Source organism: Pseudochaenichthys georgianus, chromosome 16 (genome assembly GCF_902827115.2).
Source record: "Pseudochaenichthys georgianus chromosome 16, fPseGeo1.2, whole genome shotgun sequence".
NCBI classification, from domain to species: Eukaryota; Metazoa; Chordata; class Actinopteri; order Perciformes; family Channichthyidae; genus Pseudochaenichthys; species Pseudochaenichthys georgianus.
In genome coordinates, this window is record NC_047518.2 from 16,961,135 (window position 1) to 16,986,200 (window position 25,066).

The following is a 25,066-nucleotide window of genomic DNA, read 5'->3' on the forward strand; positions in this document are numbered from 1 at the left end:
TATTTTCCCTTTCCTTTATTTTCGTTATTGTTCCAGGCTATCTCCTCACAGTTGCCCCATGCAGGTTCAAGTGACATCCACTTCTCCTCTTACCCTCCTTTCCTCCCCCCTTCTCCCCGCCTATATCCTCAGAGGTCTCCAGCTTCTATCTGGGCGGATACATTAACATCTCTTTACTGTTTCAGCTCCTTCAAAGCACAGACACCTCACCTTCCCAACCTCCCCCCACTCTGATCTCTAATAACCAAACTCTTAGCCTCGCACCCTCTCGCTCTGTTGACTCCTCACCGTGCCCATGGTGGACTTTGTGTGTTCTCGGTGTTCTCTATGATTTCCTGTGTGTTCTGTTCTCGTTGTTTTGTCATTGTGGTGTTGCATTGTTGTCGTGTTGTGTCCCTCCATCCTCTCCTCCTCACTCTGACCCTCCCAAACCTGGCTTACACTGTGACAACGGTGACGGCGTCGCCCTCCCTCCTTCCTCCCTCTTCTCCTCCGTCCCCCCACTTACCCTTCGTGCATCCTCTCACACCCATCTTCCTCTCCTCTGTCTGTGTCTGTCCATTCTGTGATGTGATCCCAGAAGACACGGACTCACCAGGTTGGACGAACTCAGGTCTGTCCCCTCTTCTTCAATCTGTCTTTTCTGCCTCCTCCTCTTCTTCTTCTCTCCTACTTTTATTCAATCTGTACCCCTTCTAGGCCTTGCCCTCGCCACCCACCCACCCACCTCCCCTCATCTCTTGTCCCGCTTTGCCTGCTTCATCAGTGCTCCTAATTGTTCTGCAGATGATGCTTCTTGCTTCTCTTGCCAGTTCTTTTTGTTTTGCTGCAGCGAGACTGTGTCTATCATATCCATGCTCATGCCACTGTGGTTTCGTTGACACGAGTCATTATCCTTTTCTAAAAAGAACGTGCCGAGTTTGTAGAGCGGCAGAATTCTTCTTATTTGAACAACTCTCTCTGTGAACACACATTTTCATAATTTCCCTAAATAAATGTTTGTTTATAATTTACGAACAAGTAACAATAACAGAAATAAATATGTTTTTTATATCTGGTTATAATTCAGCACATTTTAGCTTCGACAGAACCCGGCTAGCATGTAGTGCTAAGCTTAGCTAAGTTGCTGACTACATGCTATACTCACATTAGAGGTACCAATCTTCTCATTAAACTTTAGAAGTTAATAATGATCACATTCCTAAAACTGATCTGATAACTTTACATATTGCCCACTTCCTCTCCCCTCATAGTTGGAGGGCTGCTTATAGAAAGGCTTGCTGTACCAACACTATTCATCTGATCTGGCTTTAAAGACCCTCGCATCACAGACACGCTGAAAGCTGCAGCTCCACCCACATAGCCATTGTTTAATTCCTAATCCAATGAGCCTGAAGAGCAAGTCAGCACACTTTGGAGCCACACATTAACCTTAAAATCAGCTCGACAACAATGGCTGAACCAAATGTTGGGTCCAGAGATGAGGCAAAGTCAATGCTGACGTTACAAGCAGTTTTCTAAATGCCTCTTACATGAAATGACCGTTTCCCTGCCACCTCGACACATGGCAGGGAGTGGGCTGTGAGAGTTCCCAGCAGCAGGGTAGTAAACAAGAAACCGAGAGAGATTCATTCTAGTGAGTGAAATGAACTTTGCCTTATTCATTTGTTCTCAGCTTGTATTGCTTTTCTTTGTCTGTGTGTGTATGTATTTGAAGCTTACGGCATATTGTATGTGTGCATGGCACTTGTACATGTGCATTCATCTTCACGTTGTCCTCAAATGACACAAAAGTAGAGAGCAATGAGAGAATGGAGAAGCAGGTACTGCAGGAGAGCCATCACCTGGTGGTGACATGAAGCACTGGCAGCAGGAAGTGTTTAGGTTAGTTCTTCTGATGCAGTGGTGTTATTAGCTCAGCAGAACAAGGTTAGGCTTCTGCATTGGTGTTATTATAGCTTAGCTATTTTAAAAAAAAAAAAAAAAAAATTTAAATTTAGTTTTTTTATAAATTGTACGGTGTCCTTGGGTGTCATGAAAGGCGCCTAAAAATAAAATGTATTATTATTATTATTACCTCAGCAGTGGTGTTATTACCTCAGCAGAACAAGGGTTAGGCTTCTGCATTGATTATAGTGTGGTGTTTTTACACTGCCAAATTGCGCTAGCAGCCATACTCAAAAACAAAGCACAGGGCATACACTGAATTAAGAAAGAGATGAGAGGGGTGAAAAGACGGTGATTATTTTACAGAGCACTAAAATGAGAAACAATCTGATTTTGCAGCCTTTCAGTTTGAGCTGTGAGGGATGTGTTTTCCAAATTCAATTTCCGTTAAAGGGCAACATCCAGAATGTTATGTAAAACGTGTCCGAACAGTGGTCACACGCATCGCTGAGATCTGTCTTTCCCACATGTCCAATCAGTGTCCAAGCTGTGAAGCAGGAATCAGTACATTGTCCAAACTCATTATTCTGCAGTCAATTCAAAAGAATATTCCAGAAGGTTAAAAGAACCTGGAATTGTTCTAAATGTAGCTTGTGTCTGTTGTCACCTTTACCAGTCAGTACTGTTTGTTCCTTTGTTAATACAGCCGACCATCAGCTTAACCCCATTGGATCTGTCCTTGTCATAGCTCATGGCTCATAGCAGAAGCTTGTCTCTCACCATAACAGTACGTCCCCCCCATCAGGCCCTCCTCACTGCCTCAGCCCCCCCTCTCACAGCCCCCTGTCTCTGTGCTTAGGTATGGACATGGAGGAGAGGACCCGGCAGATGAAGCTGAAGATGAACAAGTACAAGCAGGGAGCGGGCTCCGACTCCAGACTGGAGCAGGATTACCACAAGGTAACCACACGCTCACAGACAGTCACACCAACCTACAGTGCACTGTTTGCATGGCTGCACTGTGCATGGGCCACATGGCACGCTTTGCACACATGCACAACATCATTCTGCGCATGTGCATTAGTGCACCACAGACAAAGTCACACAAACAAAGCACAACAGGGTAGGGCTGCTCGATTATGGCAAAAATCATAATCTCGATTATTTGGGTCAATAATTGTAATTGCGATTATTAAATGCGATTATTCATTGACTTTGAAAACATCCATTTATTGAAAAAACAAAATGTGAACACTATGTTTTTAACAGTTGATTACCCTGAACTTTAAGTATAATTCAACTGAAAAACCAAAAAAAAAAAAAATATATAAAAAAATATATATGAAAAAAATAATCGTTTTATTTCGATTACGTTGTTTTCGTAATCGTTGCAAGCCATAATCGTCATCGCGATTACAATACGATTAATTGAGCAGCCCTACAACAGGGTGCAAAGGTTGGAGTCCACTCAATTAGTCCCACTTGTTTTTTAAAGTAACACAAGTAATCATATATTTGTTTTGCTTTTATTAAAATCAATATATCTGAAAAGCAGCATACCTTTCCATAAACAATGTCTTCGTCAATCTGAACAGTTCCCATGTTTCCCAACATCAAAAAAAACAAAACATCAATCACCATAACACTGTAAATGTAGACTATAATAGTAGTTCATGTTTACACATTTGGATAATTGTAGTGTGCTGAGTAAATGGGACAACACCTTTGGAAAGACACTTTTGTTGCAGACATGTCATTATTCATAGCTTTGGCCGACACATGTAGATTCCTCTAAATATTAGTATCAAACTAAACGTGTATGTAAGTCTCAAAACAACCTGAAGAAGTTGAAGAACTGAGCCATTACGTCTTTTGTTGTACATTGTGAGTGAGGCAGTGAGTGAGTGAGTGCAGAGTGGAGTGTTTACTACTCTGCTCTAGGAACTCCTGATGTTTCGAGAGCTCGGCCCGCAGTCTGCCCCGAGACAAACGCTCTCTGTCCAGCTCTCCTTTTAAGTCTCTGCTATTTCAACTATTGCATTTGGAGCAGCCGATGTGTTTGCTACGAGTCTATAAAAAGCCTATTATTAAAGTCTGTTGAACATTATCCTCTTTGGAAGTGAAAGTGACAAAACAATGCTCCCACTGTTATTAAACCAGACGTGTGAGTGCTTGCTCTTAAACCACAACACACTTACTGTGTCGCTCAGTGCAGATTCTCTGGCAGGAAACATTCCATCAGAAATACACACAGGCTGCTATATACACAATCCAGCTGAAACATTCTCTCAAGCCAGGGTGATACTAAGATGAGTATCCTCGTTGAGCTTCCAAGGGAGTGAGAGTGTAATAGCAATATATAACTGGTTTCCACATTATACTGAATCATGCATGTCCACCAGTAATACCATAAACACATATTTTCAGTTAAAGTAAAAGGACCTTTTGTGTATCATAGTATTGAATTATAATTACAGATTTATTGTTAGCTTTATCCTTTTTATCTTTCTTATTGCTTATCTGATGTGTCTTTGCTGTAAGGCTTTACATTTCCCCGCTGAGGGATTCAAAACGATTTCTGATCCAGATACATTCATAGTATTTAACCTATACTGCTGATTTGAATTGAAACACCTCCATGCCTATGAGACACATTTTCTTATGTCGTGAACTTCAACCTGCAGACTCCTACTTTCTGTCATCTTCCTTTATTGGCCTCTAATCTTTCAAAAGTGACCTAATACATCTTATGTAACAGCAACTTTACCCTTCTGACAGTTGAACTCAAAGGTCTACTTTCTCCACACCCCCCCCCCCTGCATCAGGACTAGCTAAAAAAGCTAAAGAAATGCTAGCATTGTTTTCTTTGCGCTTAAAGGTCTTTGCATCTCACATTTAAATCCTTATCTCACAGTTTGAGTAACCTTTTAAAAAAGAGCGCGCACTCCCAGTGATAGGCCCTGCGTCTGACCGCGAGTCGAGGCCCAGAAACTCTTTTTGAAATAATGTTGTTCTCGACTTCTCCTCAGCGCTCAGGCAGAGATCCCCGGGGCTCAGATAACCTGTCGGCCAAGTCGTCGGACAGCGATGTAAGCGACGTGTCCGCTGTGTCGAGAACCAGTAGTGCCTCTCGGTTCAGCAGCACGAGCTACATGTCTGTCCAATCCGAAAGGCCGCAAGGAAACCGCAAAATCCGGTAAGCCGTTGAACTTTCTTTACACTCATCAAGCTGTTATCAGGAATGGACAAATCCCCCTCCACTGAGAACCTGTCTTTCTGTACATATTGCCAAGTCCACACGTTTTCAGCTTTGAAATCGTTTGCACCTGGGTGAAAGAGGAGAATGCACCGCCTAGCCCTGTGTGTCATGTTCTCACTGCAAGAGTTCAGGTTTGGCTCCGTTCAGATCTGGAACCAAATGGTGGAACTCTGCTCATTCAGGTTGTGGGGGAAAGTTGTCCATATCTGGCAACACTCACTGAACACATAACACACATTGCATCTCTGTGTGTGTTGTCTCACGTCAGCAGACGAAAGCTACTCATTTGCACGTTGCTTTCTGTCATTTCTGTTTGCTGTTACTTTGAATCAGTCTGCTTTCGATCGTGGCCGCTCTGTGTGTCTGCCTCTGTCTTTCTTTCTCTGCTTGTTGACAATATTCATGCTTTGTTTGGTTTTTCTTTCTGCTTTGCATGTCCTGCTCTGTTGCTTCTGTCTCCATCTTCAGCCAGTCTCGGGAGGGGGATGAGCAGTTAGGAGAAGTGAGGGAGGAGGAGGAGGCGGGCGGGGGAGTAGGAGGGGAAGGGAGACGGGCCAGTGCAGATGGGAAAGTGCAGGGGGGGAGGAAAGGGTCGGTGGGGAAGGTAGACCCAGGCGAGGAGCATCAGGAGGATTTGGTGGAGACAGAAGAGGACTTGCACCAGAGGAGTATCTCAGAGACTGACCTCAGGTAACACGTGGCAGCCTCTCACTGTGGACTCCCACTAACCCACATGATTCAGACCTGGAGACCCCCCTGCCTTCTGCACGTTCATACGACAGTGCACAAAGCAGAGTGGGGTGACCATCCTCCACCCTTCACTCTTGATAACTGTGGTCCTGCGCACCCTTACCAATACTAAAGTAGAGTAGTAGTACTGAGCTGACAACAGTTTGGTAAGCCATGCAGCCTGTTCACACATAAATACTTATTTGTTATTAAATAGTAATTATAACTTGTTCTAGGGTTAGCATTACATGAGCTTATGATTTATAGGACATTGCTTGTAATCCACAGACCTTAATGTCACAACAACAAAAAAGAAAAGATGAACCTTTATTAATCCCCGAGGGGAAATTCAGTTGTACAAAGCAGCAACAGGGTAAGCGTGAACAAAACAGTACAGGAAAGATTCACACAGATCAATACAATCTAAAATAAATAATAAATAACATAAAATCAAGGAAATAATGATAATAATAATAAAAGACTATGAAAATAGGAGATAAATAAAAACAGATTACATTAATGCTTTTTTGTAGCTTTGGTCAAAAGAGTGTTGCTATTGACATTGGGGTCCATGGATAACAGCCAGGAGATTCCCTCTGAAGGGATATGCTGCTGTTACTTCTGACAGCACAATGCAATACAGGGAAGCGGAGGTCAATCACAATTCCTATTTTCGTTGGGGTACATCAAAGGCCCACTCCAATAACAACGCTTTGATTTCTCTTGTTGCAAAGAGTCTGACACCACACGGTTAGCTTTGCCTTCTGGAAGGAAATCACTCAGCTCAGGGATTTTAATGATGCATTTATATCATAACATGTGGCATGACAACAGATGTCTTGATTGTAATGAATCTCACATACATGACTAAATACATGTATGGATATCTTCACATTTTAAGTTGATGCATGCATGTGTGGCTCTCACATATTAAAACTATATTTAACGGAGCACTATTTTATCGTAGCCTCAAGAGAGTATGAGTGCAGTGCAAGTATGAAAAAGTATGTCAAGAGCAAAGTCACAAACAAATTGACTTGGAATCCCATAGTAGCATAACTGCTTAGCCAGCTAATACGAAGTGTTCACGAGCAAATCACTTTCACAGCAGGATCCGAGTTAGTGCTTCCGCCCACAGTAAGACTGCTCAGTGTCTGTTTGGACTTGAGAGAAAACACATTAAGATAAAAGCTACACACTCTTGTGGGATCAACACACGCTCTGATTAAGAAAATGCATCCCACATGTGGAGGCCTAATGTAGCAGAAAGGTCCACTCAAGTGTGTTCAGACACTTCATAGGACACATATAGGAACAGTTTAAAGTTCAAATCCAGAGACAGTGTTATCTATGGAGGCTGCAGTCTGCATTGCTTTACTGTCTGTCAGTGCTGCTCAGTGCTGGGATGTGTGTCAGTGTTTTGTCTGTCTGCATTGTGTCCATGCTCTCTGAATCCTACAGTGTCCCACTGCACCTGCAACCTATCATTCCTCCTCGACCTGCCAAGGACACTTCTCTCTGTGTGTAACACCACAACCCTCATTCATAGACCGTCAGCCAACAACCGGCTCACTTTCAATCAGTCACTGGAAACTAAAATAAATGTGATTAAAATAAAAATAATGAATTTCTGAAGAAATATTGAAATGAAGTTACACAATTCCTATTTCAAACGATACGTTCCTTCTCTGCTGAACGTGCGCTGGATTGGTTGGCTTTTAACATGCTGAGAACTCTTATATGTGTGATCTACCCTAATTCCTTCATGACCGCTACAGTATACATCTATAACATACTGACTTCTTCAAATAGCTCCAAATGAATCAAATGATCAATAATAATCATTTAGACAGAAAGTTGAGCTTAATTACTTTACCAAATAAGAATGTCTGTAAACAGTTGAAACAGTGAAACGTGGTTGCTAAGCAGCAGTATTTCAAAAGTTTGGATCACGCATTTCCCTTCAGATGTCAATGCACAGTTATTAAAGCAATTACAGCAATCACTGTGATGGACACAGACGAGCAAGATCATTGCACAAGAATAAATATAATATGCACTCTTATTATTATTATTATTATACGCTCAGCGATTCTCCAACTCTACCGCCCATTCAACCTTAAAAAGGAAATATAAAACAGAATCCCTCTCTTTAATGAAACATTGTGTCAAATATGAATGAGATTAGAAACAACTCATTAATTCAACTATTTGAATTATGAATGCATCATTTAGTAATACATGTAGTTCTCTTTGGGTTGAACCAAATGATATGTTACTTTAGGCCTCGGTCAATTCTAATGCCCATCATAGATCCAACAACAAATCAATTGCTTGAGAAAATAATGATCAGACTAATATAAAATAAAATAAATGTTGCCCCAGCCGTTACCAAGGTTTTCAAGTCCAAATGGTTTCAGCGATCTGTTGGACTTTTAAACAGAATGCTAGAACTGGCCGGATAAAAAAAAAATGAAACTGTAATTACAAAGTAATGACCACCTTACACAAGTGTTGAAGCCACAGATCTCAGGATCCCTGAGGTAGACAACAGGGCCGGCCCTCGGCATAGGCAGTATAGGCGAATGCTAAGGGCACATCAACCCATAGGGGGCGCCGGAAATTGAAAAAAAAGAAGAAAAAAAAAGTTAGAAATTAAAAAAATATATTTTTTTAAAATGTCATAACAACACAATTTCCCGATTTTGGATCAACAAAGTACATCTTATTATCTTATACTAACAGAACTACGCCTATATTGCGTACAGCGCCCATAAACTATGGCACACACCCCCCCCCAAAATCAAGTTGAACTGCCCCAGCCCCAGAGGCTTATGTGAAATTGTTCTTTTTTTTTTTTAAATAATGGTTTTAGTGTGCAATTATAGGTTTTAATTTTGTATTTGTGTTAATTTAAAATAAATCAAACTCCCAAAAAACGTACACAGCTTCTGTGTGCTTTTATTAACATTTTTTACTGTATAAGCGGCCGCGGGGGAGAGCTTTAGAGAGCTCTCTCCTGAAAGACTGAGAGGCTCTGATAACCTCAGCTCAGTGAGGTAAAGGCACACCTTTACATGATCATTATAGTTATACAAAATAAGAGCAAAACAGGTATAAAATACTATATGACAGTACAAAAAAGTTGTTATTAATAAACAAAAATACAGTTTGAAAGGGGAGTGATTTGTAAAATATCCATAAAGAAAAAGAAAGCGCCAGCTAAAATCTTGCCTAGGGCAGCAAATGAGTCAGGGCCGGCCCTGGTAGCCAACATATAGATTGTTGTATCTACGTCATAAGCTTAAACAGTATGATCTGTCTGAATGTTCTGAGATAACAAAAGGGACTTTTATTTCCCATGTACTGTTATGTAAGCTCTGCCAGTGACGACATTCACATCAGCTGTACAATGAACTTAAACAGTTGACATAGCCTTATTATAAGAGCCTGTAAATACTGAAAGCAATCAATACCGTGTAGGAGTCAGGAAGTTGCTGTGCAAAGGATAAGATGCAACCTGCCTCCAGTGACAAAAGGTTCATTCAGCGCTGCGCTTATCTCTGCGAGAAAGCAACGGAGTGAAGTGATTCGGCAGAAACGTCGCTGCTAGCTGCTTTTGCTTATGACTCATCTTCTATGTATTGAGGTCACAGTGTAAATAAGCATCTGCTGCACATTAAACAGGCCTGTTCACATAGGCCTGTGTGCGAACACAATGATAGCCACATGAGCGCTCTCACAGCTCAGAGAGCCACACGCTCTGAGCGGACGCTGTGGCCAGCCGTCCACAGGATGTAAGGAGCTTTCCATCAGCACTTTTAAAATGTCTCTTTCATCACATACTGTTGCCTGGGTAATGGCTCATTCATGCGAGGGAGAGTAAAGTCTGGTGCTTTGAGGGACAGGGGCTGATCACCTCCAAAAAGCAGGAGCCCCACCTCATTCAATACCAGCCTGTCTAGTGAGAGGCCTGTCTCTGATGATAACTTCACCGTGAGCTTTAATTAATCACTCCCTGACAAAAATATCTTCAGAATTGTGTTGACAGGCATGAACGCATGCTAATGCTGTGGTCTGGGCACAGTTGCCATGGTAACATGTTTCTCTGCCTCACCTGGTGAAGAAGCAGCGATGTCTTCTGTGAAAGGCGAACGAGATGAGGGTACATGTCTGAGAGGATAGGAAGCACCTCGCATGACTTCACATTTACATACAGCGCTTTAGAAGCAGCCATAAAAACAGCATCAGTTTGTTGCGTGTTGGGTAATAAAAAGGGCCCGCTAAGAGGTTCATTAAAGCATATAACTGCATTCTGTTTGGCAGTCATATGTTGAGGTTAACAGGACTATTTCTCGCGTGTAAACATCATGTGACCACATTTCAATTACAATACTTTAGGGCTAGTCAAAAAGAGAATATTGCGTCTATCACAATGTTCAAATACCAGCAACTGAACTGAGTTAAAGCAATATTTACATCATACTAACTAGACCATGCTTGATGGGAAATTGTCTAAGGCTCAACCAGAACAAGAACATATTGTACCTAAAATGCTGTAGCTTGTTTTAAGTCAAAAACACATTTACCTCAAAGGTTGCCTCACACCGATCCCTACTAATGGGCTTAAATCAAATCAAGTTTTATTTATATAGCACATTTTTAAAACGATTTTTGGTCGAGCCAACGTGCAATAAAAACACTTTACTACAATAGCAAACAGAAAACAACAGATTACAACAGCAAAAATAAAAATCACACACAGGGAAATGTCAGGAGTCGTGCTCCGCTCTGAAGGCCAGAGAGAAGAAGAAGACTTAAGTGTAGATTTAAAAACCCCTAGGGTCTGGGCCGACCTCACATGGAGAGCCTAGGGCCAGCCGCTGCGAAGGCACATTTTGCCCAAATACAATCCTGTTATACGATATAATATACTAAATATAAATACTTGTAATCAAGTATTACAAGTACTTGATTATACTAGTACTACTATATTGTGATATATATTGATATTAAGATACTGTATGGAAGGACCATTATCTGGATAGAAGACTAAAGGCAACACTTTTACACGCAAACATATGCGTCCCGGTTTTCCTTAGGAACGTCTTGGCCTAGATGAGAATGCATGGCGAGCGATCTGCATGAGGAGGAGGACACTGTGTTCTTTGGGCTGAGGTTGAAAATCCCTGCTGAGTCCCAGTTTTCCAAACAGGCACATGTATACATAGAGACTCTGCCAAGCCCCGTCCTGAGGGAGGGGATACAGTAACTAGAGGAGGTGTACGAGGAACACTGAGGAGATGCTGGTACATTTAAGTGACAGCCCATTCACAAGCCATAGTCCGTTTGCACTATGCCCGAGGGCGACCAACTAGTATTTGTTGCTTTATTTGTCATCAAGATTAACCATCAAATTGAGATTTATTAGCGGTTTCAAAAAACATTACAGCTGTCCCAACACTTTTCAAATGAATATACGACTTCAATTACAGTGCACATGTGTATGATTCAAAAACACTATAATACATGTACTGTTGATAGTATAATTCATCCATAGCCTAAAACAGTACTGTGCTGTTTAAATCTATATTAAAATGGTTTCAGTCAATTCAACATTTTTAACAGGCCTTAAAATAAAGCGGCTGACCATGTGACGGTGCTCCCTTCACATGTTTCACATTTTAGAAAATGTGTGCTGCAAACTAAATGTATTTGTAAGGTATTGAACAATCTCCGTGCTTATCCATATTAAACTCGGCGGGCAGTAATCTGCCGAGGACACGATGGCCCTGTCCTCCTGACCTTGCCGCTGTGCTCTGATTCGATGCAATAGGAGAGGCAGTATTGTCGCCCTGTGTCCACCACATGAAATGCAGCCTCACTGTGATGACAGTGAAAGAGCATCTTTTAGAATGTCACATGCACCTTGCGACCTGTGGCGTCGCCTGGAGTCGAGGCGCTTGAAGTGTGCTTCAAAGCTCCCCCGCTGCATTAACTGATCAAAGGCACTAATCCTCCCAATAAGCATTCAATATTTATGTATTAAAGTACAGACTGAGCCATAGCAGAACCCTTTGGCATTTGAACTGGCATAAACAAAGGGCTTCATACTTCAGGCTGAGGCTCACAGCTGTCTTATAACACCGGCAGCTGAAGACCAAAACACTGTAGTACATATAAACATCCAACACGTGGTGTTTAGGACAGCAGTTTCCTTAGAAATCAAAGGTGGCAGTGCACAATGTTCTTGTCACCAGTGAAAAAAAACGTGTACACTCGTGAAATATATGGTTGCAAATATTTTGTATTATTTAACTGCCTGAGAACATGAGCTGCTGTGTGTCTCTTGCAGCGGCCAGACCACGAATGGTAGATGTATACGTGCTTCGTGCTAAACCTCCGTCTAACTTTAACATTTCAATTAAAGGCATCACTAACCTTCAATGTCAAGGTAATGTGATTTCCCTGCCAGCACTTGAAACCCTATTACAATGCCAGACATAATCTTTATTAAATACTAATCATTTCCGTAATTCTAATACAATGGAGTGGAACACTAATGTCTAATGTATGAAAGGGCGGAATCTGAAGGAGCTAATTGAAGTAATTGATGGAGTCTGCATTGATTCCTTTCCAATTGTAGTCAGCATGCCTCTCCACGCGTTGTCTTTATAAGACCGTCACATGGTGGAGGTCAGACACTTTAATTAAGGAATAGTAGCCTGAGGGCGCGACACGTAACTCATCCCATTAACAATGCAGAGCCTATGATACAGAATGTAATTTGTCTCTAAACGATAACTAGAGCTAAAATAAGACCCTCATTTGGACACTGTCCTATTTCCCTTCAAAGAGGGAGAGCTGGAGGACAATGTTGAAGACAGAACACTTTTCTTTAAAGTACGCCATGACTGGTGCAGAGAAGTGGCCTTCTATCTGTTTATGTGAATGTCGATGAACCGATACTTAACACAACACATAGAAACGAAGTCATCCTAATGCTTGAGAACCGTTAGTACATTTCATGTGAACTATTTCAATTGAAATGAATGGTTTCTATGGAAATTGGTCAGACTTTTTAAAACTTTAATTGCACATAACAAAACAGGTCCACATTGAAGACACAACCGACACATATCTAAAGGTAGTGGAGGTTTTGAAAGCTAGTAGTGATTTGGAGCAAAGTTGCAACACATGGGTCCTTTGTTCTTGTGCATCATGATACAAGGGAAGGAGATGAAGACTGAGCAAGAGAACATGGATGTTGGAATTGTAGCTCAAAAATCAGATTTTAGCAAGGAAGAATGTACATTCAACAAAACTCCAAACTAGGACGGAGTGGACACAATGAAAGGCTACAGGGCAACTAGCTGTTCCAACAAGCTCAATACAGTACTCGACAAGTATTTATCCTGGAGTTCAACATTGTATCCCACAAACAGTCTGAACTTTTTTGCAACCTTGAACTCTTTTAAAATGTTTAGAAAACGTAATTTAAAAGTAAACAACACTCACTCATCTGAAATCTTGCTCGTGGTGCACAACAAAGTAACCACTACATACGTACGTGTCCTGAATCAAAGGGTATCCTATGTTTGAAGTGAAACGTAATTTGTGTACGCGATTCGAATACACTACGGATTTTCAAATGGCCTCTGCCATGGCCTCTGCTGCACCCTTTCACTGCGTTTCATACAAAAAGGGCGCCTGTAGTTTTCCTGTAATCCTGTTGACGAACCGAACCAAAAATATAATCCTTAGTGGAGGTGAAAATGTTGTACTAGAATAATACTGCTGCAAATATCCAGAGCTAACAGACACACAATAACGAGCTTCAAGACCACGCACTTAGTCCTAATCGCACAGTTCTGTAGTGGACTGTAGTGGAATGACTGTAGTGGAATGTGGTGGATGGAACGCAACACAAGGCAACACAGCACTATCACAGCTCAAAATAACAAAGCTATTAAAGTTGAGTATGTTATAAGGAACACTCTCTTACAATATTCAGGCCATGCACTTCAAACCCTCAGCTATACTGTAAGTCATGAACTCCTGAACCTGAACTCTGTCCTTCTCTCCTTTTCACCCCACGCCTTCTCATCTCCTGTCCTCTCTCCTTTCCTTTCCTCTCCTCCTGTGTCCTCCTCCTCCATCATCTCTCCTTTCACATCCTCTCCTCTTGCCTTGTCCTTCTCCTCTCTGTCCTCACCTGCTGACCCCCCCCCCCCCCCCCCCTGTCAATGGCGCTGGCTGACAGTGACTTTGCATCCAAAATGAAAAACAGGCAGATGGGCTCGACGGGCGCGGTCAACATGACCAAGAGCACAAGCCTTAGCGGCGACATGTGTAACCTGGAGAAGACGGACGGCAGCCAGTCGGACACGGCGGTGGGCACGGTAGGCACCGACGAGAAGAAGAGGCGCTCCAGCATTGGTGCCAAAATGCAGGCCATGGTCGGCATGTCGCGCAAGAGCCGGAGCACCTCTCAGCTCAGCCAAACAGGTAGGACATGTTCCACCGCCATGTTCTCCGTGTGTTCATATGTTCTGTCCGTGTGCGGTTTTTGTTACATGTGCTGAATATCGGGCTCTAATACTATTGCTCTCTCTTCCTTTCCCCCGCTTTATTCCCTTTCAGGAGATGGAGATGGCAGCATGTATGTTCTCATTCAACATTCTCTTTTTCTTCTAGGTAACAACTCTCCTGGAAATGTGTCTTTCTGTTTTTTCTTCCTTATTCCTTTCCTGCAGTTGTGTTTATTTGCTGCATAACGCTGATTACCGATTGTGCTTTGGCAATATGATATACTATCTCTTTGTGGCTGATCACATTTGGTCACCTCACTCATGTTTTGAAGCTCTCTGAATGATGTGTACATATAAAGCACTTCCTCAACCTGTGGCCACTTGTTTGTATATGTGTCCTTGAGTGCACGTGAGAGTGTGTGGGATTGCGTTGTTGCTGAATGCCACAACATGCAATTACTTTTAATACATGTTCAATGTCCATTTGAGAGGGTCTGAGCTGTGTAGGCATATGCTACAGTAGCCAGACCATGTGACGCACGTGCATGTGGCAATGTCTCTGTTCGTGAGGTCAGTCGATTGGTCCACTTCAACTCAGCCGCAGCTCTCTGGCGCTTCATCAACTTGTTTATTCAGCCTTGAAGTGGTCACTTGTCATTTCTATAGATCTGCACTCTCTGGCTAGACAGAGCTTCAGAGCAATGGGGAGATGATGGACACACGCATGGTGAGGTATCGTAAGGTGAGCCAGAGTGGGATATTTCCACGTGAGCACTCTGGGCTGCTGCCTTAACTCAGCGGGTTGGTTCTTTGGAATGGTTTCTCATAACATCTACAGCAGCTTTTGGTGGCATTTACGTTTGGTTCGCTCGGTTATGGAAGACAGAGTGAGACCTCCTGTTCAGTGACTGCATTGTGCGGCAGTTGTTGTGTTGTTGACTACTAATGATGCTCATGTTGCTGAACAAGATAACTCTTCTAATGGAGTCTATTTTTGGGAACATCTCACATGCGTTCAGATTTTTATGTTAAGATACACATTCTGAGTTTCACAGGAACAAAGTTACACACTCCTTCCCCATGCAGGCAGACGCAGCACTAACTGAGTATCCTGGGGCTATTAATATTTCACTCTAAGTGCATCAGATGGAGTTTGTGAGAGCGTGCGATGCATACATCGGCCTTTCTATATCTGTGGTTCTGCACCAGCACACACCCTGCCAAGCTGCCTTCTGCCCTACTTCGCTGTGTGTTCTCCTGAGAGGCTCATCTCCCGCTTGAAGGGTGCATTCAAAGGATGGTCGATTTTAAGAGACTGCTCGACTTTTTTTTGTGTGCACTGCCAAGTGCCGTGGGTGGGGGGGGGCAGATCAGCCAAGCGGCACTACTCTGGCTCTGACAGAAACAGGTTTGTCCGATGAAATGTATGTGCTCCCAGGTGGCCGGCCTGCAGGAGTGTGTACACAGTTTGCAGCTCTCGGTAAAAGATACTTGATTTTTCAGGAAATACAAATGTGTCGTATCGTTATGTCAGAATAATGTTTGGAGTATATAACAGTCGCAACTGAATATGCTTACTGGAATAACGACTCACTTTGTGCGTACATCCACAATTCAGGACTTGAGACTGGGTGCAAGTGGGCAGTACAGACCACAAGAGAGAGTAGATTTGACATGTCCTCAGAAATTGGAACCTTTTCCTCCCCAGGAAAGTACCACCTCTCTAGCAGGGACTACAAAGGGGTGAAAAGGTTTGCAAAAAAAAGTTCTAGTTCCAGATGTTTTTGGTGTGAACGCAAAATCCCAGGAACTATCGGAACTATTCCTGCGAAAAGTACTCCGGTGTGAAAGCGCCTATTGTCTAAACCAGGGGTGTCAAACTCAAATACACAGTGGGCCACAATAAAAAAAATGGGTACTAGTCGAGGGCCGGACTGGTTCAATGTTTATTGCAGAACGTATTGAAATGAAATTATTGCACATATTAAACCTGGAACTAACAAAGCTTAAATTATTGCCTATAAAAACAACATTAAACATTAAATAATCAGTTGCCTTCATTTCTTATGGCTCTATCTGCAGCTTTTCCAGAGTCATTTCTTATGATTACATTTTTCCACAGGCCAACAACAGCTTCAACAAAACTATTTCCCAAGCAAGAAAAAAACAAACATGCCCTGTTGTCGTGAGAGAGAAAGTGCAGAAGGAAACATTAAACTCAGTGTGCTGCTCTGTGATGCACACTAAACCAGGTACTTGGCATCTCATCTCGGGTGCAAGTTCATCAATGTTTGGGCTCAGGCTCTGAGCGGAGGAAACCCTCAGGGTGGAGTGAAGGTGTGCGTGCAATATACCGGCGGGTCAGATCTAATAGTAATTATAAATTATCCTGCGGGCCGAAATTCAATCCACCAAGGGCCTGATTTGGCCCCCGGGCCTTGTGTTTGATACATGTGGTCTAAACAAAGCAACTGTCCTGTTGTTTTAACCTTGATCCCAATCATTCATTTAATACTGAGTATCTGCAAATAACAAGTCATGATCCGATACTTGTATCTGCTGAGATTAAAATGCTGCACAGCATACACTTCAGTTCTGAAAAGTATTTTTTGCCTGCCTCAGTGCCTGTTCTTTAAAGTTTTCAGTTTTTTAAGAAAGTTATAGCAAAGACAAAAGAAAAAAAGGATCATAGACAGGGATTGTCTTAATTGCCTAATTACCTGGATTTTCGTTGAGTTGTGCATATATTGCGTGAATTACAAAAATGACTTTTGTTTACTTTTTGCTGCACACTTTTGTGCACATGGCGCGGTGTGTGCACATACATGTTCTAAATAACAAATGTAATAGTTTCATACCGCAATTTAGTATAATTTATGGTGTTGGCAGAGGAGAAAATACAGCCAGTCAAGCTTGTTCAATATCGCGGATCAATTAAACAAATACTTTGATTGGCCATCCCTAACATCTGTAAAATAAATTGTTAACTTTTTTAATCACTAATAAATGAGGTTATTTTTATGAAGAAATATAATTATAAAAAATGCGGTTGCTGACCAACAGAAACACCTCAGCGTCACAATTTTATGAAAATTCATTTGGGAAAAAAACAAGCCTGTGCATGTGCTTGTTTAAGCGCTTTATTGATCCACACTGGTCATCATATGCAAGCTGAAACATCCATTTGATTTATTACGCTCAGTTGTCCCACCCACCAGTCAGCAGTCTCTGCCCCCTGCTACAATATGTGTAGGCTCCATAGAGAGAGGCTTTATTCCCAAAACACCCCCAGCCCAGCCGAGTCAGCTGAAACCAGACAATCACAATCAAATCCTGCAGCTTATTGAAAACACATCTCCGTGCATTCATCTGTGCATCCTTCTGCTTTTACATTGGCATCTCAAAGATCAGCATGCTTGCTCTGTCCATAAACGCCGGTGCTTTTACTATCTATGCTACTTATGCAAAATGGAGAGATTGTCATAAAATGGTATGCTGATACAGATGTTGTCAGCATTTTACAGTATTGACCCGCAGCTCACATTTATCAGTTCACGTATTGGCTGTGTCGTGGTGCATTCTTATGTCTGCTTAAAGGTGCCTTCTTTTTAAACATATTCAAACACAAACACACACATCTCTTTTGAATGTTTTAACACACTGTAAACAACATGTATTATGAACTGCATGTATGCTCTCTAGAGTTTTTGAAATATGTATCACATGGCGTGCATGGGGTGATCTTCTCTGCTTTTACATGGAACATGTCGTCATGGATAATGAATAGGTAGGCTGTGTCTCTTATACAACACTGCGGATATATTTGTTTTTCTACCATCTTTTCACACAGCTACAGTAGAAGCATTCTACCTGATATTACATTTCGCTTTCCCCATATTAAGTTGTCCCAGAATATTAGAAAACAATGCAGAAAGAAATAGAAACTGGGCCTTGACAGCTGTGATATAGAAATAAGAAAAAGATGGAATCAGTGTTAGAGTTTCTGAGTATGCGGTAGAATACATTGTCAGTAGCAGCTAGTTTCCCCTCCCTTGGGTGCAGCCTTGAGCATGAACATGATTCTTCTTACGCCCTACTTTTCTCTACCTGACCCTGAAAGAAGCTCATCATTTGAGACAAATGTGTCACTCCATTGATTTTATAAATATTTGAGTTATTTGTAATAATGGTGTTCCATGGTACCATAGCATTTGCTCTTAAGGTTACACGTCTGCAACCTGGTACATCACTGACCTACTTTTGCTTCTGAGAAATTATGAGGATTGATCAGATTGATTGAAGCTTCAATGCACAACCTGACACCTCGTTCACACGCTAGGAAGCTGTTATTGATGGATACATGTCCTACATGTATGTGAGCGTGTATGCTTCTATTCCTTAAAAAAGATTATTACACAAAATGTCTGTATTTCAACTTTAATGTCAATCTTTCAGTTTGTGTGTACAGACAGAGATTGAAATGACGTTTCCAACAATCCCGAATAAAAAATACAATTATACAATATACAGATATGTACCGTACTTTTCGGACTATAAAGCGCACCTGCATATAAGCCGCAGCAGCTAAATTGTCCGTCTGTCTTGCTCTCGTTCTGTCTCTCGGTTCCACTTTTACTTTGGCGCGCTACCTGTCTCACTCTTTTCCGGCCTCCAACTTGTCCCAATATGGTCTCGCTGCGGCCGCGGCCAGTACACGATGGTACACGATGGTACACGACACGCCCACCTGACACGACACTACGGTGGCTGAGAGGCACCACCGTTAAAAGCGAATTGACGAGATTTACATCATACAGCCCATGTAGTATAAACATTGATTTTCATTTCTTACAGTAGGAGAGGTTTTGGGGTTTAGGAGGGAGGAAGGAAGATTAGGATTAGGTAAAAAGGTAGGGAGTGGTTAGGGTTAGGATGGGGGGAAGGGAAGGGTTAAATTGAAGGGAAGGAAGAGAACTGCTACCCGGGAACGTTCATACTGGGTAGTTTATTTAGTTTAAAAAATAAAAAAAATTATCCAACGAGTTAGAGACCACAAAGGAAGTGTAGTACCGCCGTTTGGCCACAAGACTCCGGCGCACTCCTGGGGGCTTGGTTCAACCTCCACTGTCCGCGGCCGCAGCTAGACCCTTCTCAGCCACCGTAGTGTTGTGTACCGCCGTGTACTGGCCGCGGCCGCAGCTAGACCCTTCTCGCTTTTCCTGCTGGAGCCCGCCGCTTAAAGGTGGCGGGCGCGGACCGGTCATAGAGCCCATCCATCGATTTAGGAGGTTCCCTAGTGGCCGTTAGCTGTACAAAAAAAATGGGGGAAAAAGTCCCGGCTTATAGTCCGAAAAGTACGGTATACAAATATGTATAAAATATGTGTATATATCTTACCCCATGTTATCTAAAGGTATTTAGAAAAGTATATTTGTTCTGCATGCCTCCACTAATTACACATGCATTTTCAAAACGTATACAGGACAAGATTTATTTTCCGAGTTTGAAAACAGATGTGATAGTTTTGGCGTTGTGCAATGCGGACCCCACTGACTTTTTTTATATCACTATGGAGTCATGCCAGGAAATAATGTATTTATTCAAGTTTTCAACAAACATCAACAAGCGCTCCGGTCCCGGCTGTGCGCATCACTTTTTGGTGCCAGGTTTCTGTTGGTTTTGAGCTTCTTGCAGCATTTTGTTTATACAATGCTTCTAGTAAACGCTGCACATGTTTCTTTGGTGAAAGTGTTCTAAACGCTGCGGATGTGTTGTCAAGTTCTTGAAGATGTTTCTTTTTTTGCACGTTTTTTTAGCAAATTAGCATTTTTTTATTTGCATTATTTTTGAAAGTGCAGCGCATTTCTCCTAATGGAAGTGTGTGGGCGCGTTTCCCCTGTCGGCCACGTAATGACTTGCTACACAACTGATCATTTTGTGGGTGAGGGGTTAGTTCATACAGGTTCCCCTTATTGATGAATGTATAACTTTACTAAGAGGGTGTATGTATGCCACCAACAGTAACTTACTGAGCCTAGAGTTGCTATATGTATACAGAACAACGCATTGGCTGTCCCCCCCCCCTCTCCCCTTTCACCTACACCAGATACTGACGTAGTTCTGGACCTCCTCGGTCCCCTGACAGACTGTTTTGAATGTGGGGAAATAGCTGAACTTTGAGCTTCAGCCGAGGTAATTTATCTTCCGAGTTGAGCTGGGTGCCTGTATCAGCAGCTCCTCCGCTAGCTGAGGCGGCTAATTAATGTCCTCGGGGGCCGCAGCAGACATGCTGCTCTCAGGATGATGCATGAGAGGAGCACAGCAGCACAGGTACTACGAGGGCCCCGCCACTTTATCCACATCTCTCTTTATACATAGCTTAGTCCCTCATAACTGACATTTGAAACATACCATCATTATATCCCTTCTCTTTCTTTGTCCTTGCTTCTCTCTCCTTCCTTTACTCCATTAGTGCTTTTTCTCTGTTTTTCTTTACAACAATTATATAGCTACAATGATATCAGCCTAAATTCTCAGATGAGCCGCACTGACCTTAATATGTGAATACACTTTAGGAACAGAACCTTTCCAATTCTATTAACAAAGCCACTGCTATATAACCATATTACATCACAGCAATACGACCTGTACTGTACAACTGCACACAGACCTCTTGATAATAGTCCCCACATGTAGTGATTGGAAGGATCTTATATTGTGGTGTTGACATCCGTGCTCTTTGAGACAACCTGCACCAGGTTGATAGGTGGACGCCCTCTTTTAAATGTGTTTTTCCACTGCAGCAGTTTTTTTAAATGAGTTGTTGCATCCCACTATTATATTATCATAATATCTGCGACACTACAGACTGGCATTTTCTTGTTATATCATGGGCCATCTGCCATCTCTGTTCCGCTGTCTGGGTTTTCTGGTTATTATACAACAAGACTGCCACCTTACCCACAGAATCATTGATACACACAGTCACACTGCTCGAATCATGGAGTACACTTGCTCTCGAAAGGATGTCAAGTACAGTAAATGCAAAAACAGCGTAGTGTTGCAGGTATGAAGCTTCTAAATCGTGTACTTTTAAACCACTACATTTATTTAATACCTTTAGTTACTTTACAGATTTTGATTAATAATCTGATATATAATCAACACTTACATTTTAGTTCCACCTGGAGTAATTCCACCAGCTACCCTGCAGTATTCAAAGTCATTCAAACTCGCTGCACCTTCACCAGCTTTGAGAACACTTTCATGATCAATATTTATAATGAAAACATATGATATATAATTCTGTAATGGGCCAATCAGCACAATGAGTACTCTTTACTTTTGGTACATTAAGTATATTTTGATATTACTTTTGCACTTTTAATTGAGTAACATTTTGAATCCTCTCACTTGTAACTTGTATTCCTACACTCTGGTACTTCCACTTTTGCTAGAATACAAGATCTGAGTACTTCTCCCACCTCTGTCTGTTTCTATGGTTACTGTACGGTTTGTCTCAGGTTCTGTGCACCTGCAGCAAAGCCTAAACACATTAGGTAAAGACAGTTGCTGTCTGCATTTTGTTATGATATAAATAAAGCAGCATATTTATCCTTACATTGAGGTGAAGCTTGTTTTCACCTTTTTAATATGTTAATGTTAAGAGGCAGAGCTGACTAAAGATAAGAGAATGCATACTGGGTTTGTTTTGTATCAAAGACATTTTTTCCCTATATTTCTCTTGATACGTATTTTACTGAGCACAAAAATTAGAATCACAGATATGTATCAATCGTAAAGGTCCTGCTAGAATCCCTGAGGTCTTTATGTTGTGTCTGCTGAGCTGCTGGACCAAATGGATTGTTTTCCCACTGCGAGCAGCACACGGCGTGTCGCTTAGCAGACAGCGTCCTTTGCAATATCCAAGAAATTAACCAACGTTCTTGTTTTGAAGATGTGTTTCTACAGTATGTTGCGGTTATTGTGCTGGAGCATAACTTGGCTGTGATTCAAGGAAAACACAAGAGCTAGTGAACTGATGTTAACCCAGGTTATACATGTACAGAAACACCGCCTGTATAGGAAATGAAGTGGAAACGTGAGGTGCAAATCTTTAGTGCTGATTTTGCTACAAATGAATTAACACTTGACATAATTGTGATACGCTACTGTTGCTTTTCAAAGGGAAGGGATTTACTATTTTGCAGCCACAACATCCTCTTGACAATGTCGTTATTTGTGCAGCACCATTAATAAACAATTTCCAGCACTGTTTTCTAAAAAACATCCATGCAATTAATTTTATCAGCATTAATTTCAAGCACACAGTTTACACGTTAAAGCATACAGAGTTGATAAGTTTAATTAGAATATTATGCATCTATCGCGATAAGCTTAGCTTAAAAGCTGTTGATTCATCTTCTAAAGCGTGCCATGCTCCACCAGCTGCTTTGTGTTTGTCTGCCTGCAGTGTGGCTCGTGCTCCACAGCCATATGCTTCCATTGCCTCAGTCCGAGGCTTGGACACCGTTTAAACACACTTGTATAGTCACGTCCCATATTTCAGGGCCTTCTTGCCTCCCAGCTGCACTGGACTAAAAATGAACTTCCTGTGTTTTTAACTTCCTCTTGTTATCGTTCTGTCTTTAAACGCTGACAGCAACACTCTGCAGCTGTCAGTCAAAGAGGAAGTCTGATGAGACATGCACTCGTAAAAATACTGTGGTCAGTCTAGTCATGGAGCGTGAGCATGATGCTGTTCATGAAAATGGTTAAATATGATTTCCTCTTACAGCGTGAGAAGTAATCATGCCAGGATTTTTTCACACGCAAGAGAAGGTCTTATATATCATACTAGTTGTGTTGTGTCTGTAAGTGATGTGGAATGTCCCAGTAGTTTCTATCAGGATGTTGTATATAAGACTTGGTAGTATTTAGATCCTCTTTCTTGTTAGCTTTCCATCTGTTGTACTCTTAGTGTTCGCACCAGTGAATGTAGGGAGACAGTCAGGGGACAGACTGTTCCTGCTACACCTCCTGCCATCCACCTTGTAGATATGCCTCTCCAAACCTTTTCAGTGGAGGTGTGAAGTCGATGGCAGGACACAGTGTCAGCATGTCTGGGGGTAAACATGCTGTTATATCTTCAAAGAGAAAGTCAACCCGAAATCATGAATACATATTTCCCCTCCAAACTGCAGTGCTATCACTCAATGCAGATTGTTTCGGTGTGAGCTGTGAGCTGGTGTTGGAGATATTGGCTGCGGAGTTGTCTGCTATTTCTCCAATATAATGGAACTAGATGGCACGAGTTTGTTATGCTCAAAGAGCCAAAAATATGTTGGAAAAATCCAAGTGCAATGTCCCTTTCGAGGACCTGTTTAATCTCCAACATTCACTCACACCAACACAATCTAGTGGGGAGGAAGGTGGGTAGGCTGTCCCTTTTACGCGCTTTTCTTTTTGCCTTGGAGTTTTGAGAAACGTATTGTTACAATTTACCTCTGTGCGCAACATGTGACCGCAAAATAGTCTCATTACCATACTGTACTGTATGCTGCTTTCTTTGTGTCAAACTCTATACCAACTAAATGAGCAACTAGCTAGTGAAGACATTGGAACGTTTTGCAAGTTGACGTTCTCTGTGTTTCATATGATATCATTCTCTGGAGTTGGTGGCGACCAAACCAGAGGTAAAATAAACGTTACTCTAGGACCCTACATTTTCAGGTGGATGCAAAGATGACAATAGATGATGATATCTATGACAATAAATAATCTCAAATGTAATTTTTTGCAAGTAAAGCTTATTCACAACGGTCATCAGGTTTGATCTAGGCCAGGGGTGGGGAACCTTTTTCCTCTCAAGGGCCATTTCAATTTTTTCAACATCCTCCGAGGGCCGTACAAATTATTGACCTCGGCTTAAAAATACTAAAATCACAACCCATTTATTTCTTCTTTCTTTCATTCATGCTGTGCAAAGAAAAAGCAACCTCTTAATCCAGATATCTTACCATGACTCGCGCATGCATGCACGTGCACGGTGTGGCATGACCACCAAAACAGAAAGATATGGACACAAGATGTGTGCAAATGTATTTAGTTTCCTATCCATGTGAACATGATTTAAGTGGGGGGGGACCTAACCTCCTCTAGGAGGGTCCGGGGGCATGCTACCCCGGGAAGATTGTTTTCTTAAATATTGAAGTTAAAAGCATCAATCTGGTGCACTTTGAGAGCAACATCAAGAGATCTATGGAAACATCTCTCAACACCCAGATGAAACAGAACTGTAAACAGATTTACTTTTTATTTATGGATATTTTACAAATCACTCCCCTTTCAAAGTGTTTTCTTGTTTATTACAACTTTTTTTTACTGTCATATAGTATTTTATACCTGTTTACTTTATTCTCTTATTTTGTTATAACTATAATGATCATATAAAGATGTGCCTTTACCTCACTGGTTGTAGAAAAGGCTTCTTATATTCGTTAGCATAGCTAGCTAACCAGATGCTAATAACAACAAAGGTATTGACTGCATGATCAGTGTGACAGATGAACAGATCGCCACTGGGTTTACAACTAAAGACACAGACACGCAGAAACTGCAGCATCTGTACGGCTCCTTATCTGAAGTGCCGAGCCACGTT

The 25,066-nt window shown here is 41.8% G+C and overlaps 1 protein-coding gene across 1 annotated transcript in view; it reads left to right on the forward strand.

The window, feature by feature from the left end:
* The window catches only part of rims2a (regulating synaptic membrane exocytosis 2a), a 156,829-nt gene that overhangs the window by 121,367 nt on the left and 10,396 nt on the right, over positions 1-25,066 (forward strand). Inside the window, exons 25-27 of the mRNA XM_071205816.1 lie at positions 2,747-2,847; positions 4,917-5,083; positions 14,139-14,383. Of these exons, the coding sequence (XP_071061917.1) occupies positions 2,747-2,847; positions 4,917-5,083; positions 14,139-14,383 (513 nt within the window). The remainder of the gene's footprint in view (positions 1-2,746; positions 2,848-4,916; positions 5,084-14,138; positions 14,384-25,066) is intronic.